Source organism: Pristiophorus japonicus, chromosome 5 (genome assembly GCF_044704955.1).
Source record: "Pristiophorus japonicus isolate sPriJap1 chromosome 5, sPriJap1.hap1, whole genome shotgun sequence".
NCBI classification, from domain to species: domain Eukaryota; kingdom Metazoa; phylum Chordata; class Chondrichthyes; family Pristiophoridae; genus Pristiophorus; species Pristiophorus japonicus.
This window is the reverse complement of record NC_091981.1, coordinates 210,851,006-210,868,691: the sequence shown is the minus strand read 5'-3', so window position 1 is coordinate 210,868,691 and position 17,686 is coordinate 210,851,006. Positions and strand designations below refer to the sequence as shown.

At 40.8% G+C, this 17,686-nt stretch overlaps 1 protein-coding gene across 3 annotated transcripts in view; it reads right to left on the bottom strand.

Annotated features, from left to right (window-relative positions):
• kat2b (K(lysine) acetyltransferase 2B) overlaps window positions 1-17,686 on the bottom strand; it is a 97,281-nt gene that overhangs the window by 25,686 nt on the left and 53,909 nt on the right. For 2 of the 3 annotated variants that reach the window (XM_070881279.1, XM_070881280.1), the window contains exons 6-11: window positions 8,856-9,047; window positions 4,863-4,966; window positions 4,458-4,613; window positions 3,115-3,251; window positions 2,094-2,302; window positions 492-618 (exon numbers count right to left, since the gene is read on the bottom strand). In XM_070881279.1, the coding sequence (XP_070737380.1) occupies window positions 492-618; window positions 2,094-2,302; window positions 3,115-3,251; window positions 4,458-4,613; window positions 4,863-4,966; window positions 8,856-9,047 (925 nt within the window). The remainder of the gene's footprint in view (window positions 1-491; window positions 619-2,093; window positions 2,303-3,114; window positions 3,252-4,457; window positions 4,614-4,862; window positions 4,967-8,855; window positions 9,048-17,686) is intronic. The other variant, XM_070881281.1, reaches the window with a different exon arrangement.

Below are 17,686 nucleotides of genomic sequence, written 5' to 3'. Positions count from 1 at the left end.
TACACTTCTGCACTGATCATTCTGTAAATCTATATCTGAACTTTATCCCCTCCATAAATTAGTTCGCATTTTCTACCTTATTCTTTAAATGTACCTTCACCAAAAGGAAGTATTAAAGACTTCTAAAATATGCCACTCCTGGTAGTTTTTGTCATCTACCAGGAAATCATGAGGATGCACCCCACAATTAAAATCAATGGACAGAAAACTGTGAGGACCACACATGCTATTTGTGATATGCACTTCTGGCAAGACTCTATGAGCAGAATTTAGTGGACTATCTTGGCTATGATTCAAAATTTCTAACGGACAGATTCATCAAATTTATTATGGGTACTTATCTAAAGACTTACGAATTATGTGGGCCTACCTCTATTATCACCTTAAAATATTTTATATGGGAACTTTAACATATTAGAGAAAATTTATGTTTTAGCTTATTGCATGTTGATGAACACAAGTTATTAATTATTTTTTAAATTCACACTTACCTTCACTTGTTCATTAGAGGTTACAGCACAAAACACAATCTCTGTAAAACCTTGTGTTGGAAACATCCGGAAACAAATGCCGCCAATCACACGGCCATCTTTGATCAAAGCAAGGGTCTTGTGTTTACTACAAAGATATAACCAAACAAAATGGCTTCAAAATTGAAAACCAGTTGACTAATCTTTTTACCGCAAAGGCACACAGCCTACAACCACTCAGAATGTCGTCCTTACTATTCATCAGGGATAACTGTTAAAAGGAATATATTGAAAAAAATAATTTATGTCTCTAATTAAGTTTCTATTTCGCCCCATGTATTTCCAAAGAGGGATAGGTTATTACAGAGCACTGACAAGGGACTGAGTATGGAGATGCCGATCTCTTGATGTCCATGAAATGGGGTTCAAAGTGCTCACCTTTGTGCTGAATCCTGGCTTACACTGGCGGCTTGTGCTCTGCCACCTTAAGATATTCTGTATTCCTACAGAACAAGCTGGAGAGTATCCTGGCAAAACGTACCGAGTAAAACACGATTTACTCAACCTTCAAAGCATATGAAAGAGAACAGACTTCATGCTACTGAATTCATTGGGTCTAAAATTGAGGTTGGAGGCTTCCTTCGTACGAACGCCTCTGACCCGAAAAAAATCTACGAATCTACCTGTTGGTCCCAGAGAAATGTAGGATCCCGGTCGGAGGCCTAGATTCACCGCACATCGCGTGGGGACCTGTGTTCGAGGTATGCCAGTCCAAGCTGGAGTCACGTGGGCCTGAACAACCAATCACGATGCAGTATTCTCATTGATATTAATGGGAACTCCATTTGTGCGAGTTCCCATTACTATAAATGAGAAAACCCCCCTAAAACACCCAAACATAACATAATAAATAAATAAAACACCTCACATATTTAAAATTAATTGAAATTTAAATTAATTGTTTTGGACAAAAAATATATTTTTAATTTTTTTTAATGTGTTTTAATATGGTTTAAAATAAACTTACCTCAATGGACAAGGTTTTTAAAACATAAAAATGTGTTTTTAAATTAAATTTTTATATGTTTTAAAACTCTTGCGCTGGTAAAAGTAGGTTATGCACCTGCTTTCACCAGGCATAAGAGTTTGAAGGACATTCTCTGAGTATAGCCCAATCTCGGCCATGCGAATGTTCTTCTTGCGGGGATGCTTTCGATCACAAATCTTGACAGATTGGAAAATTCGGTTTTCAGCGCATGCGCCCCGCGCCCCGAAAAACAGCTTTTGCGAAGCCTTGCCGGTCCGTGGGCACTCCATACAGACCCGGTGAGGCCGGAATTTTAGCCCCATTATTATTAGTTGAAGATGAATACTTAAAGAATTCTACAAAGTAAATATAATGTGGGTGAAATTGGTCTTGGGTGTCAATGGAAAAGAAAATCGGGTGGGATGTAAAACGGATTGGCGATTTGTGATCGTTCATTTTGCTTTACCGCCCAAGACCAATTTTACCCTCATTATGATTAAAAATTTGAGCCTTACCATCCGACGAACAAATGCTTTTCAGGTCAATTAACATTCACATTAACACCGGTTAGCCATGCAAATAAAAATGGGACTTACGGGTCAAAGACAAGCCGAGTGATATATTCCTTCGGCATTCTGGGTAATTGATGGGAGAAAACATTCTGCAGTCCGACAAGCCACATCATCATTTTCTTGTTTGGTTTTTGGCTCAGTGAGTTTCCCACAACATGGAACTCGATTACACCCCTTCTTTCTTCAAGCCTTGCTGCCTCATCTCTGGCTGCATGTGCAGATAGTAAGCTAGTCTTGTGAAGGACAGGATAAATATGATGACCTTTTCCCACTGTATTTTGTAGACTTTAAACAGATTACTTCAGCAACATAGATCGATTTAACAAAGTGATCAAAAGCTCACTGCATACACAAAATGAAATGAAGTACTTCATTGGTTGTAAAACGCTTTGAGACATCCGGTGGTCGTGAAAGTCACTATATAAATGTATTCCTTTCTTCTTTCTATGGCATCATTTCACAATACCATCCACGGAACAAGGAATGAGGAATTAATAACTAAATCAGGAACTTGATATTAGAGATGGTGTATACAGGTTATCTGAAATCCAAGAATTACTACTTAACTTCCCTATTTTAAATAAAGTGTAAAAGTACGTTGCAATGCCAAAGGACTGATGTTAATGCTTGCATATTACAATGACTAACCCACGTTTATATAAACGCTTCATATTAATTGTGTAGCTATTAGGTTATTGGATGCCAAATTATTCACTGCCATGCATATATTATAATCAAAGTGAGGAAATATTTCTCACTGGAGTCTTTGTAATATAGCTACAAAGAGAATTGCAAGCCTTTAATTTTGGTGTTGAACCTCATTTTAATCAAATCCTTGACATCAACAAGTTTTGAACAGGAGGTAAGAAGGATAGCATGGTTATGTGAACACGGAGGGAGAAACTTAAAAAGGGATAATGGACTTAACCCTTTTCTTTGTTTAAAACTGACTTAACGAAATAATATCTCAGTAACAAAACTGAACTACACTCGATGTAGCTCCTGGCAAGAAGAATTCAATATAAATATGTTGTGGAGTACTTACCTCTGGACCCAACATAGCAGCTGGATCAGTGATAGTTGACATTACTTCATTCACTAGCTCCATAGGGATATCCCCCAAAACTCTTTGTCTCTTGGCATCTTCCACAGTAAAAGATTCTGTAGGTTTCCTTTTGTCTCCTTTTCAAACAAACAATTCTGTCAGAAATTCTATCTGACCTAATGATAAACCCTTCAAGGTTTTTGCAATTAAAAAATCATATAATAAATATAATTAAGATAACAAATAACTACATTATTAACATAGATTTCAGAGTGCTGAATATTACAATTTTCTTTGTGGTGGTAAGAATGTCAATTTACATCCACTGTTCTATGTCACGGGCCATGTAGAGCTAAAGATGTGAGCTGGTCACCTGATCCTGAGCCGGCACCAATGCCACTTTAGAGCTGATCTCTAGGAGGCACAAAAGAGCAGTTCAAAAGTGAGGTTTTCCCTGACAATCCCTCCCTTTGGAAGCACAGCTAAGTCTGACAACTAAATGCCACAGATAAATAAAACCTGTATCTGCTACTGAGATGTGCAACCATCTTTACAAAAGTACCTAGAAACTAATTTGCAGTCCAGATATTTAAAACACTGGGCAATAAAGAATGTACACTGTATCATATTAAAAAATGCACTTTTTCCTGATAATATTTACTTGTTCCTTTTCCGTTTTCCTCCCGAAGCTATGCATCACATACAGCTGACTGTACAGCTACAGTGGATAACCCAAGCCTAGACTTACACCTGGCACCAGGAAACATCTTGACATCAGTCAGGGATAGCTTGTCTGGTGAATTTGTCTTCCCTCTACTTATCTTCTCTCCATTGCAATGGGATCGAGATCAGATACACAGAGGAGTTGGGGTCAAACCTGCAACCTACCACTCTATGGCATTGTGAGATGATGCTATGGCTGTATGTGCAGTAATAGGGTCAGAAGGTAACACTGCCTTGTTCCCTTTCCAAGGTAGAAGGCGTGAAAACAGATCCTTAGGGAGTATTGATGCTGCTGGTGTGAAAGATTTTATCTACATCCAATGGATAAAAGTTCTTACCAAATCATTCCAAGGTGGAGAATAGATAATATTCTCTATTCTCTTATCATTCATGAAGTCTATCTTCTTGCATGAAATGTAAAATGCCACAGATTATTGGCTGAATAGTGTTTACTGGTAAAGCCCACTCAGTCTGAATGGATAATGCTCGCAAGGTATTCTACAGTGACCTGTACAAAATCTTGAAGCCTGCTTTCAGTAAAGATACGGATCAATAGAATTGTATCATTATGAGCTTTTGCAAGAACCTCCCTACTTTCAAGATTTACCAATCTGCCATACCCAATATTTGCTCTGAGCCAGAAGCCACTTTGTTCCTCCAGACAGGACTCAAACTTCCACTGTTGGTTTGATCAATGCTGCCGGAAGCTGGGCTTGATCCATACCCAAATAGCTTGGTGGTTGGCAGGATCCCAGGAACCACAGGAGCGTTGATAACTAACATTTCAAAAACATGAAGAAGCCAAAATAATTAAATAATGATATGAAAGTATTAATAATTTTAGCTGAGGTGTTTATAACAATGTGCTCAGCACTTGTCAAACTTACCCACGTTTGTTATAGAGAAAACTAGGAAAGCAAACAAGATGTAAACCTGAATATTTTAATTTTAATTTTCCTGCTCTGTAAACTTTCTCAGATTCCCAACTCTGCTTGAGTATTCAAAAATTGCTGACTATTAGTTACCTGGTTGTATCCCTAGTTGGATGTTACCAGAAGACACCATGAAGTCTAAATCCCATATAGGAGAATTGTGGCTGTACACCTCTTCCTCCAACATGGAAAGGAATCTATAATATAAAAAATGAGGTGCTATTTTATGCACACATTGTAGTAACTTTATACTTGGAGATGAATACAATCTTATTTAACAGGTTTCAATCAATAGCCATACTTTTCTTTCCCCACATTTTCTTTCAATTTTCTACAGTTGTCCTCTCTGGGTAAAAGGGAGGGTATGCACAGTGCAGATTGCAGGCATCTCCAAAGATGTAGAGAGTGCCCCTCTTAAGTAATGTGATAAATAGGACAATTTCTGTATTTAATTTTACCGTTTTGAAATGGCTAAAAATGGAATAATCTTCTTTTCTCAATTTCAAAATGAAGGCCTTGAAACAAACAGACCAGGTTGATTGCTCTGGAAATTAGTTCAGATATGGAGGCTTAGTTTAGTCCTTAATTATACACAATCAATGTAGTTACAGTCCTCAAAACCAGATGATATGTGAGCATCTGCTCATCAGCATTCAATGCAATAGCTTATACAATCACATTTGTAATCATGGATGACTGACAACCCTAACTTTAGAGGCCTTAGGGCCTGATAATCACTGAGTAATTGTCTCATTAGTTTTTAGTTGTGGCAGGAAATCCAAACTCGATGGATGAAATAGGCTTTGCATCATCCAGGTACAACACTGCATTTGGAAGGTCTGCTAAAAGACAAATCTGACAATTTTATCCAAAAGTTGTGTTATTTATAAGACTCTTAAGAACTATATTCTAGTAAGATTATTTGAACCCCTTATACACTGATTCCAACATATTGGGCTAGCTTTCCACCCAAAGTCGATTGGCGTAATGTCTAGTCCAATTATTGTTTTCCTGAATCAGGAATAATTTACTGAATCAGTATAGTGCTGATTCAATAAATTATATCTTCAGGCTTCTGTATTTTAAATAAATAAATCTGACCAAGCAGTTTTAGGCTATACATGCTGGTCTGCAATGTACTAGTTTTGATCTTTCGGAAGAGAGAGAATGTGGTGGTAAGCATCTAAACTGATCTCCAGTGTACTATATACCACAATTGTTAATCTTGGACATGCTATCCTAAACACAGACTTTGGATCATAGGAAACTTGTTCTACTTATAAAAACCATTTTTTTCTTGTGAGCACGCAAGTGTTGGAGAAATGCCCAAATATTTGACACTCTCTCCAGAAAGTCAATCTCAGCCCAAAGATAAATTGAAACACGACATCAGTCAAGACTGATATTGAAAAACTATCAAATTTAGAGTTCAATCCTTCAGCTAAGAAACTATTTAAATATATAGGGCCCAAAACTCCAGCGAGTGGGACTTCAGTGCTAGGATGCCTGACATTTAATCCTGTCCCAAATCACAGGAACAGATTCATCCTCCTCCAACACCTCTCCTCCATTGTCCAGCTTGGTGGGACTTCTCTCACTTGGTTCCAATCTTACCTAGCCTATCATAACCAGAGCATCATCAGCAATTACTTCTCTTCTCATCCCATTAACTCCAGAATCCCCCAAGAATCTATGCTTGGTCTCCTCCTCTTCCCCATTTACATGCTGCCCCTTGAAACATTATCTGCAGACATGGGGTTGGCTTCCACATGTAAAGTGATGGCACCGAGCTCTACCTCTCCAACACCTCTCTCAACCCCACTACTGGCTCGGGTTCAGATTGTGTCTCCATGTCCAGTCCTCGATAAGCCGCTATTTCCTCCAGCTAAACATTAGGAAGAATGAGCCATTGTCTTCCACCCTGACCACAAACTCATTGCTATGGACTCTGTCCACCTCCCTGCCACTCTTTCAGGCTGAAGCAGAATTTTCGCAACTGTGGGTCCTATTCAACCTCAAGCTGAGCTCCCAATCTATATCTTCTCAGTCACAAAGACTGCCTAATTCCACCTCCATAACATCGCTTGGTTTTGCCCCACCTCAGTCAATCTGCTGCTCAAACACTCATAGAGCACAGAAGGAGGCTATTTAGCCTTTTGTGCTTGTGCTGGCTCTCTGAAATAACAACCAATGAATCCCACTACCCTGCTCTTTCTCCATATCCCTGCAATTTTTTCCTCTTCGAGTAGAGATCCAACTCCTTTTGAATGTTATTACTGAATCTGATTCTACCACCCTTTCAGGCAATGCTTTCCAGATCACCACGCTGACTAAAAACAATATAATTTCCCCCTGGCTTTTTTGCCAATTATTTTGTATGTGTCCCCTCTGGTTACCGGCCCTCCTGCCAATGGAAATAGTTTCTCTCTATCTACTCTATCAAAACCGCTCATAATTTTGAACACCTCTATTAAATTGCCTCTTAGTCTTTTCTGCTCTAAGAAGAACAATCCCAGCTTCTCCAGTCTCTCCAGATAACTGAAACCTTTTCTCTGTTACCATTATAATAAATCTCCTCTACACCTGCTCCAAGGCCTTGGCGCCCTTTCGAAAGTCTGGTGGCCAGAGTTGGACACAGTTCTGTAGCTGAGGTCTAACCAGTGTTTTATAAAGATTTAGCATAACTTCTTTGCTTTTGCACTCTATGCCTCTATGCATAAAGCCAAGGATCCCATATGCCTTTTAAACAGCTTTATCAACTTGTTATACCACCTTTAAAAACATTTTGGATGTTAACCCCCAGGTCTCTCTGTTCCTGCACCTCATTTAACAGGGTACCATTTAGTAAATACTGCCTCTTGTTATTTCTCCTTCCAAAATGTATCACTTCACATTTCTCTACATTAAATTTCATCTGCCATGTGTCTGCTCATTTCACCAGTCTATCATTGTCTTCCTGAAGTCTACTACTATCCTTCTCACTGTTTACAACATTTCCAAGCTTTGTGTCATCTGCAAACTTTGAAATTATGCTCCTGTACCTAAATCCAGGTGCCTTTGTCACCTCCAGATACAGTGGTCTCTGGGCTGGTTCCCATCATCTACTCTCCACGTCCCATGAACTTTAGCTTATCCAAAACTCCTCATCCCATATCATATCTTGCAATGTCTCACTCACCTATCACTCAGGACTCCTGGTCCCCCAAAGCTTCACATTTAAAATTCTATTCCTGGTGTTTAAATCCTTTGATGGCCTCACCCTTCTATATCTCTATAACCTTCCCTAGGCTTACAATCCCCATGCCCCATTCATTCACCCACCATTGGCAATTGGTTTCAGCAAAGCTCAATGGAATTCTCTCCATAAACAATACAATTTTTATGTAGCTGGAAATTCCATTGCCACTTTTCTAATGGCAATCAATCACTTCAGCATCAACTGCCGTTGACTAAACTGCCTGAAGCCCCTACCAAACATATTGGTTAAGTAAGTACACCAGTTTTCATGCAGGTGTACTTTCTCTTGGTCTTAGTAATGGTGGAACTGATGGATTTTCTAGTCTGGAGTTGTTATCCAGCTAATCTTGCCTCTTTGAGTGGTATAAAATGGATATAGCCACCCCGCTGGTTGGAATTTCTTCAGCAGAAATGGGTTCCGCCCCAATTCCTACCTCCCTGCCAACAAGTCTTCTTTAAATCCTCCCAGGTCCAGGAACTTTGGGGCCATATTATTTCATTTTCTCTCCCTACTTTACAACAGTAACACATTTTAAAAGTACATAATTGCTTATGAAAGGCTTTGGGATATCCTGAGGTCAAGAACGGCGCTCTATAAATGCAAGTTCTTTCTTTATCTATTGTGTTTATAAAATTACAAATGATCTAAATCAGTGATGCAAAGACTTCCCTTACTTGCCATACGTCCAAGCCAACATAATACATTTTCTTAGTGGGAACATTTAAATGGAACAATTTGCTTAACAAGAGTTTTAATCTGGATTCTAGTTCAAATACACATGCACAAAATAAAACAATATGATGGAAGAATATTCAAAGAATGAGACCATACAATTTTTAAGTACTTACTTTGGAAAATGGGTAAGGATCAATGTTTGTTTCTCTAAAGGCAGCTTATCTTTCTCCTGCCTGGACTTCTCTAGTAACTGGCGCCTCATGACAGTAAAAACAGAGCGAAGCAATGTCCTGCCAAAAACCTGGGTGGTTTCATGTCGAGGGAGACTGTCGCAGAATTGAGGGACATTACAGTAACACAGCCATCTGAAAAGAATCAATATTCCTATAATTGAGTTCAGCTAAGTATGTAAGAGAGGTAAAATTTTCATTTTTCCATTGTACAAATAATCAAAGCACAATATGATCCCAGCTTAACAGTTCTCGGTAAAGTAGTTACATATCTGAACCTTTGCTAATGACCTGGATCTCAACCTATTTTATGCATTTCTGGTGCTGAAATGGCTCGAGTGGACCATAAACCATGGCATGGACTTGTTGGGCCAAATGACCTGTTTCTGTGCTGTATATTCTATCTATCTACCGGTATATAATTTATTGGACGCAGGAAGCTCCCTCCTGAAAGCAATCTACAGCCCATATAAAACGAGCTTCCACGGTTGGTAAGGATTGTGCTGTATATGGAAGTTCATTTTAGTACTGTTTTTTTCTGTTGCCATTGAAGTTTTTAGGAGCTTTTGTAGTAATTCACAAGATCAGTTGACAGTTGTGGATGAGGAAGGCCTTTTGACCCATCTGGCCCATCGTAATTCATCCATCCAGAATGTTCCCCCTTTTCAGTATCCAATTGTTTGTCAAAAGATTTTGGGGTTTTTGCCTCTGCTACTCTATTCCATAGATTCATCATTCTTTGTGAAGAATAATTTTCTGATATCAGTCCTAAATTTTAATTTTATTAGTTTGAACCTGTATCCCTTGTCCTACGCTCGCAATTTAATTGAAACTACCATTTCAGATTTTCCTTTTCCAGTCCCTTAACTATCTATAAGATTAGCTCTCAAACATCTCCCTTCAAGTCTGAAAATTCCAAATTGCTGTGCTGCTGCCTTTTTTCTTCAACAGTTGCATTAGTTCCACAATGACTTCCCCCATGGGAATCTCCTTTTATCTGTACTTTTGGAGGAAGAGGAGGTCCAATAAAGGGATGACATCTAACCGCTGGTATCCCATACCAGAATTTATGGGCAGAGGTGGAAATACCTCCATTTGTCCAAGAGAAACAGAAACAGAGGCTGCGATTTACGAAGAACACCATGACAGAGTTGTGTTGCATGCTCCAACCAGACTTGCAGCCAAACTCTTCCCCACAGCCCTTAACCTTTATGGTTGGGGATCATTTCAGGCTTACAATGCAGACATTGGTAACAAGCCAATCAGCTGTCCAAGGAGTGTAAATGTGTAAAGCAAGTGACCAATGGTTTTGTTTGCTCGAGTGAGCAAGTTCATCTCCTTTGCCGCAAACAACTAACAAAAGCATAATAGGACTAAGACATTTTATAGAGTGGCAGCATTCCTAAAGGTCCAGGGGTTGCAGATTGTACCAATGTGGCCCTCCCAATCCCGAGCACAATACTACTACATAAACAAATTGGTAAAGATTCCACTTTCTCAAAGTTCTGTTCATTTGAAGTCATAGCATTGGATTATGCAAGTTATCGCTTGCTTCTCAGGCAGCTGTCAGCATTTTAAGGGAGTCCATTATCCCACCAATATTTGATATGCAAAAACAAATTTCATAGTGGATCCTAGCTGATGGCAACTTTGCAGTATCTGAGGTACCAGTCATGCCCTAGTATAATGAAGTGCTGGCATGGACCAGAGTAATCATCAAACACACTATTGGCATGTTGAAGCTGAACTTCAAATACCTGGATAGATCTAGGCTAATATTGCCAATATTGTGTTAGTGTTCACTGTCCGCTTCCGCTTGGTGACAGTGCATTTGCTCTTAAACCTAGATAGATACTATCTCAGTGGTAGTACTATGTAGGTTGGTTGACTATTGTGTGTATAGCGATTCTTAGGATTGAGGTAGCCCTCACATCCCAGTAGCTAAGTCCTGTGCTGCACCTGCTGCATCCTGAGACACTGCAAATACCAAATTTATTTTAATTCTCGGGATGTGGGTGTTGCCGGCATTTATTGGCCAGTCCTAGTTGCCCCAAGGTGGTGGTGGTTGGTCTTCCAGTGGCTTTTGATATAACTAAGTGGCTTGCTAGGCCACTTCAGAGTGCATTTAAGCACTTACTATACTGGTGTGGGACTGGAGTCACACACAGGCTAGACCGGGTAAGGATGGCAGGATTCCTACCCTAAAGGACATTAGTGAGCCAGTTGGGTTTTTACAACAGTTCACGATCCAACTTTTTATTTCCTGATTTTTAAAACTGAATTCAAATGCTCATACTGCCATGGTGGGATTTGAACTCAATGTTCTCTGGATTACCAGTAGAGCAACATAAGCACTACACTATTGTACCATATGAGCAGCCTGAGCCAAGTGTTTTATAGCACTTGTGCAAGTATAAGAGGGGGTTTGTAGGATCGTCCAGATGTGTTGACATCCTGAGAAATAGCATCATAATTTATACTAGCCATGCCCCTATTACAGAGTACTGCCTCACCATGGCCACTGGCAACAGACCTAATGACACAAATGAGATCAGGAAATCCCACTTATGGTTCTTTAAACAATCCCCATGCCTGTCAAAAATGGAAGGTTGCCCATTCCACTTTACATACCAGACTCTATGACTACAGTCTGAGCATTCATAGGAGAAGCCCCAACTGACCCAGGACCTCTGGTATAGGCAGGACTCTGCTGCAGATATCCCTGGAATTCCAAGATAGACTGCAGTGTTGCAAAACTGTCATGCAAGGCTGCACACAAGCAGTTATTAGACTACTCCAACTGAGCTACCATCTAAACGATGTTACTTGGCATGGTCCCTAATGCCTGTTCCAATACTCAATTCTCAGAAAACATCCTTGTTCTAAAACTGGTCCCATGAGGTTTGCAGGCTCAGCAGCTGAGACAGAACACTAGTTGGCCCTCTGGACAGCAGGTTCCTCCCTCTCTGCCACCAGCATCACCTGCTCCTGTCTCCATTCGTGCTGTCTCTCATATAGTGTACGCCCCTCGAGCTCATTCTCTAAATCCCTTGTAATGAATGGATCTGAGCTGGTCCTATTGAGGGATATAGGACGTGATGGTGCACGCTGTGAAGTGTTGGTGTGCATGTATGTAGTGAGGCCTGGCTCACCTTCTTGTGGCACACCTAGAGAAAGAGAAGAGGAAGGCAGATTCCAATGGTGTCCTGATGAGCAACCTTCACATTTAGCTTTAATAGGAATGACATGAAAAAGGGCGTAAGTAGCTGTAAGTGAATTAAAGAATAGGATAAGAAGGAAGAAGTTTAGAACAAACCCACAGCTGGCAGCAAACCTCCTATTTCCCATCCCCATCACCTTCTATGGCCTCCCTTCACAGGATTTCAAGTGTTTCTTCCTCATATGGGGTTTGAGGTCTAAAGTTAGGGGGTCCTCCTCCTGTAACTGTTTTCACTCAACTGTTATGGGCTGTCTTCTCCTGCAAGCAGAGTAAAAGAAGTAAGACATTCCAATGGTTAAGATGACATGAAATATTACCCGTGTCAGGAAGTAGCCCAGTCTAGATGTGATGCAACATTCAGCTACATTAGAAGGAAATATTCTTTAGAGCTAAATTCATGTATAATGTGAGTGAAGAAACACTTCCAGGTGAAGGCTGGGGGTGTAAAAGGCATCCCATGGATATTCTTGGTACAGTTTGAAAGTACTTGAAGACAGTGTGAGGGGTAGGTAATTTTAATCGCCATATACACACTTAGTACACTACTTAAATAGAAGATCATCGTGGGCTTTTAAACTTTTTTGTGCACTGCTTCAGTTGCTGGTGTAATGAGGTGGCATTCGTGCTGGCGACCATGTCTTCCCATTCGCCCGTGCTGGTCACCGACAAAGAAGGATCCCCTTCTCTGTCTCACTTCCTCTAGGAGAAACTCTTAAGGCCTTTTAAAGACACATGCCACTCAGAAGCCTCTTGCTCTCCTTTCACACATTGTTTTTTGCATCAGCTCACTGACTTCCAAATTTCAGAAAGTAATTGGATTTCCCAGCCTAGCTGCCACAGGACTCGTAGCATCATGCAATTTCCCATCCATAATATTAGTTACCCCGGAAATACACACGGAGGTCAACATTATTATGGGGGAGAAATTCCCCTGCGACCCGTTTAGAGGCGGTAACCCAGGTCGGGGAGGGACTGCCAGCGCCCGGCGCAGAAGTCCCGCCCTGGCCGCGAAATTGGTGTTACTGTCCCTCACAGGAAGTGGAGCGCAATGTCGGGTGCTCCACTTCCTGTTGGGGCGGTATCCGGGGTGCTAATCGGGCAGGATCAGCAGCGCTACACGGCTTCACCATGTAGTGCTGACATGTTTCAACGCCTTCCCCTTCCATTAAAGGGGAGGGCCGCTGCGCACTCTGCAGGGCCTCTGATGGCCTCCAGTGGGCCGCCAGGGCGGCGTAGTGACGTGGCCGCAGCCCGGCACCGAGAAGGAGTGCCGAGCTGCATGATGGCGGCTTGGACCACGCCACGGAGCACCAAGACAGGCCGTCCGATGAGTTGGCCAAAACAACAAAATGGTGGTGCAGCACACCTCCCCTTTAACTTCCGCCCCGGGAGCGGAAGTCGGCCTGGTTCGTGACACTCAAGGCTGGAGCTGACGCCGCTCACGGCAGCCTCGCTTGGCGCTGGCCAATTTCCGCTGCGGGGTGGAAAGGGGTCACCACAGGGCACAAAGGGGTTGCCACGCAAGGTGATGACGTCATCGCCGGTAGCGTGGCGGCCCAGGATGCTACTAGCGGGGTCCCTGAATATAACTAATTTAATTTTTCAGTCTGAAACTTTAGGGTGAATTTCTGCAGAGATTCTCTCACTTGTCCATTGTTAACTTCAACAGAAGAGCTACAGGAATCCCAGAAACATATCATAAGCTCCACTTACACTGTTTGTCAGGGATTCCGCTGTTCTTCCGCTGAACTTGCACAAGATTGTAAATCCACCTTTACAATTATATTTTAAATCTGCTTAATTTTATATATTACCTATACACACACATATTTTATTTGTACCAGTTACTGATACAAAAGTCTATTAGTTTGTGACTAAAGCACCAATAACTTCCCAATTAATTTTTTTTAAATGAGGTTCTTGATCGTATTTGTAGATGCAGTCATATATTACTTAAATATTTGTCACTCATACATAACTTTTATTATATTATTGTACAGTAAAGATTCAACACCCACAATGTTAGATTAAACTTAAAATTTTATGTGGCCAGGGTCCCTTTAAGGTTACCGGCTTAAAACGCCTCATGAATGATGTCACCAGACCCGCTCCATCTCATTGGGCTGGGTAATGGGCTGGGCGGGCTTAATCGGCTCCATGAAGGTAAGTTCATTTTCTACAGTGGGATGGAGCCAGCAAGGGGGGGGTCGCGACCCGCCACGGACACCGTCTGCACCGGACCCGCCCAGGTAAGGAAGATTTCGGCCATCCTTTCTGGTATCTGTTTTAAATTTATTAACTTATGTATGTGTCTCTGGTCCCACTTAATTGGTTTATTCTGAAGTAGTAACCTGTGCCCACCTTTTCTGTACCATGTAGTATACTCTGATGAGGTCTCCTTTTAACTGTCTTTTTAATAAACCACAAAAGCTTTTCTAATCCTTTTTCATAGTTTAGCCTCAGCACACTTTGGATTAGTTTTATCATCTTTGCTCATCTTTGTACACTTTTCAATGTAAGTATGGCCCAGAAATTGCAGTCAGAGGTTTCCTGGGAGCGGACACCTCCGACCAAAATCTTTCCCCCGAAAGTACCTGGTGGTCCCGGAGGAACGTAGACTTGCGGTCCGAGGCCTCCATTCACAGTCCAGCTCATAGGCCCACGTATTCCAGGAGCGTATGTGCAGCCTGGGAGCACGTGGGCCGGACCAACCAATTAAAATGGAACATCCCCATTCACAATAATGGTGAATTCCGTTTGTACGGATATCCCCATTACTGTGAGTGGGAATACCCTGAAAAACACAAACATTTAAAATAAATGAGAAAAACACTTCACATATTTAAAATTAATTGAAATTGAATTTAATTAAATGCTTTAGACAAAAAAACATTTTTTTGAATTAAAAAAAAATAATCTTTTAATGGGGTAAAAATAAACTTACCTTAATGGACAGGGTTTTTAATATAACAATTATTGATAAAATGTTATTTTTCTATCTTTTAAAACTCTTACGCCTGGTAATGGCCTGCTTTTACCAGTGTAAGAGTTTGAAAGACATTTGTTGGGCAGGAATCGGGCAAATAGCCCAAATCTCTGCCCGCGAATGTTCTTCTCCCGGGGATGTGTGCAATCTGTCAGTTCTCAAATGTTGGTTCTCGGCTCATGTACATCGCACGACGAGAACTGGCACTTGCGGGGCCTCTTCGGGCGCGTGCGCACATTGTATGCACCCAGGGAGGCCGCAATTTATGGCCCTATACGTTTTTTTCAACATTATGGCAAAAATTGAATACTAGAGCATAAGAGATTGAAATTATGCTTAGCGATCGATAAAAGTATTAAACAATGTTTTTTAGGTCAACCATTTGTGTATTGAATCCTCAGTAATGGGCCAAATTGCTATTGTGGATCTCAACTGTGCAAAATTTTAGTTCATAAATGGTACCCTCTGCATTCTATTGCAGATTGTAATGAAAAGACAAAGACTTTGCATTGTGGGGGAAAGAGTGTGCTGTCCACATTATTCCTGTGGAGAAAGCAAGCACAATATCGGATAATTTATGTGGTAAATGCAGAAGCTGCTATCCAGTACACTTGGAGAGAAGTGTAAAAGATGCATGATGTAAAAGAGAAATGCAAAATAGACTGTATTAGGGAAGATCATGCGTATACTTATATGGACAGAATAAGCAGTTATAGGAATGGAAGGGAGGGCATGAGTGGCTTAATTATGAGGAAGAACCCTATAAAGAAATACCACAAATTCCTCTGTCTCAAGAGCAATAATTAATTCAAATAGTACAGCAGCAGTCACAAGGGCATTAATCATACCTTGCTGACCTTCAAGGTAACTGCATAATGAACTCGCTGCTCTGATGTTTTCTTTACAGGACAAGCTGATATTTAATAAAAGAAAGCGACAAGCTATCAGAAGTGATGCAATTATATCCATATACTTTTGAGGAGGCAAATATGGTAATAACTCATAAGATCTTAAAGGGCATAGGTGATATGAAGCCATGTGTGCAATCCCCATCTACTGGTTAGTGTCCTAGGCACAATAATATCTTCATAATAACATATGTTCAACATGCCTTGTAAAGTGAGAGTTACATCACAGAAACTTTTCATATAGAAGGAGCCCATTCATACAGGTACAGCAAGAAATTAGGAAGGCAAATGGTATGTTAGCCTTTATTGCAAGGGGGTTGGAATATAAGAGAAAGGAAGTCATGCTGCAATTATATAGGGTTCTGGTGAGACCACATCTGGAATACTATGCACAGTTTTGGTCTCCTTACCTAAGGGATATTAACTTGCCTTAGTGGGGGTGCAACAAAGGTTCACTAGATTGATTCCTAGGATGAGAGGGTTGTCCTATGAGGAGATTGAGTAGAATGGGCTTATATTTTCTGGAATTTAGAAGAAAGGTGATATAAGATTCTGAAGGGGCTTGACAGGGTAGATGCTGAGCGGCTGTTTACTCCGGCTGGACAGTTTAGAACTAGGGATCACAGTCTCAGGATAAGGGGTCAGCTATTTAGGACTGAGATGAGGAGCAATTTCTTCACTCAGTGATGTGAATCTTTGGAATTCTCCACCCCAGAGGGCTGTGGATGCTCAGTCATCGAGTATATGCAAAACTGAGATTGATAGATTTTTGGGCAGTAAGGGAATCAAGGTTAAATGAGGTTAAAGCAGGAAAGTGGAGCCAAGGTAGAAGATCAGCCATTATCTTACTGAATGGCAGAGCAGGCGCAAGGGGTCATATGGCCTACTCCTGCTCCTTATGTTATGTTATGTTCAGTCCATTGTGTATGTGCTGCTTCTTAGCTAGAGCAATTCAGAACTAACCCCCCTGCTCCGTATTCTCCCCATATTCCTACAACTGGCTCTCATTTAAATATTTAAAACATTTCTCTGAAAAGAAATAAACTCTGCCGCAGCTATTCCCTGTGGCAATCCATGCTCCAACAACTTTCTGCATGAAGACATTTCTCCTAGAATCTCTCCTCACTGTCTCTGTAACAAATTATTGACCCCCTGGTCATGACTCACCTTCCGAAGAAAATGTTTTTCTATTTACTCTATCAAAATCATTCATTATTTTGAAAATCTCTAATAAATGTCTCTTAACACCATCGCTGATCCAGTGGAAATAGTCCCAGTATCTCATCTCCCCAAATCCTTGGTTAACCTACATAGTGTACCCTCCATCACTTTAATGGTCTTTCTGTAATGGGACACCCAAAACTGCACACAATACTCCACTGTGACCCAACCAATGGTTTGTATACATTTAATCCTAACTTCTTTACTCTGCTGTTCTATGTCCCCTTTTTATAAAACCCAAAATTTGACCTCAATTTATATTACAGGGTACCTACTTCTTGTATGATGATCTCTGCCCCAGCCAGAAACATGTCTTGGTCTCTCTTAAAGGAGTACAGCAAATTAGCATTCACTGCAAGAGCCAACAACCTGTTTCACAACCATACTATTCTCTGGGAGAAGTGCCTAACATCCAACCTAGGTCTTATGTAACTTATAA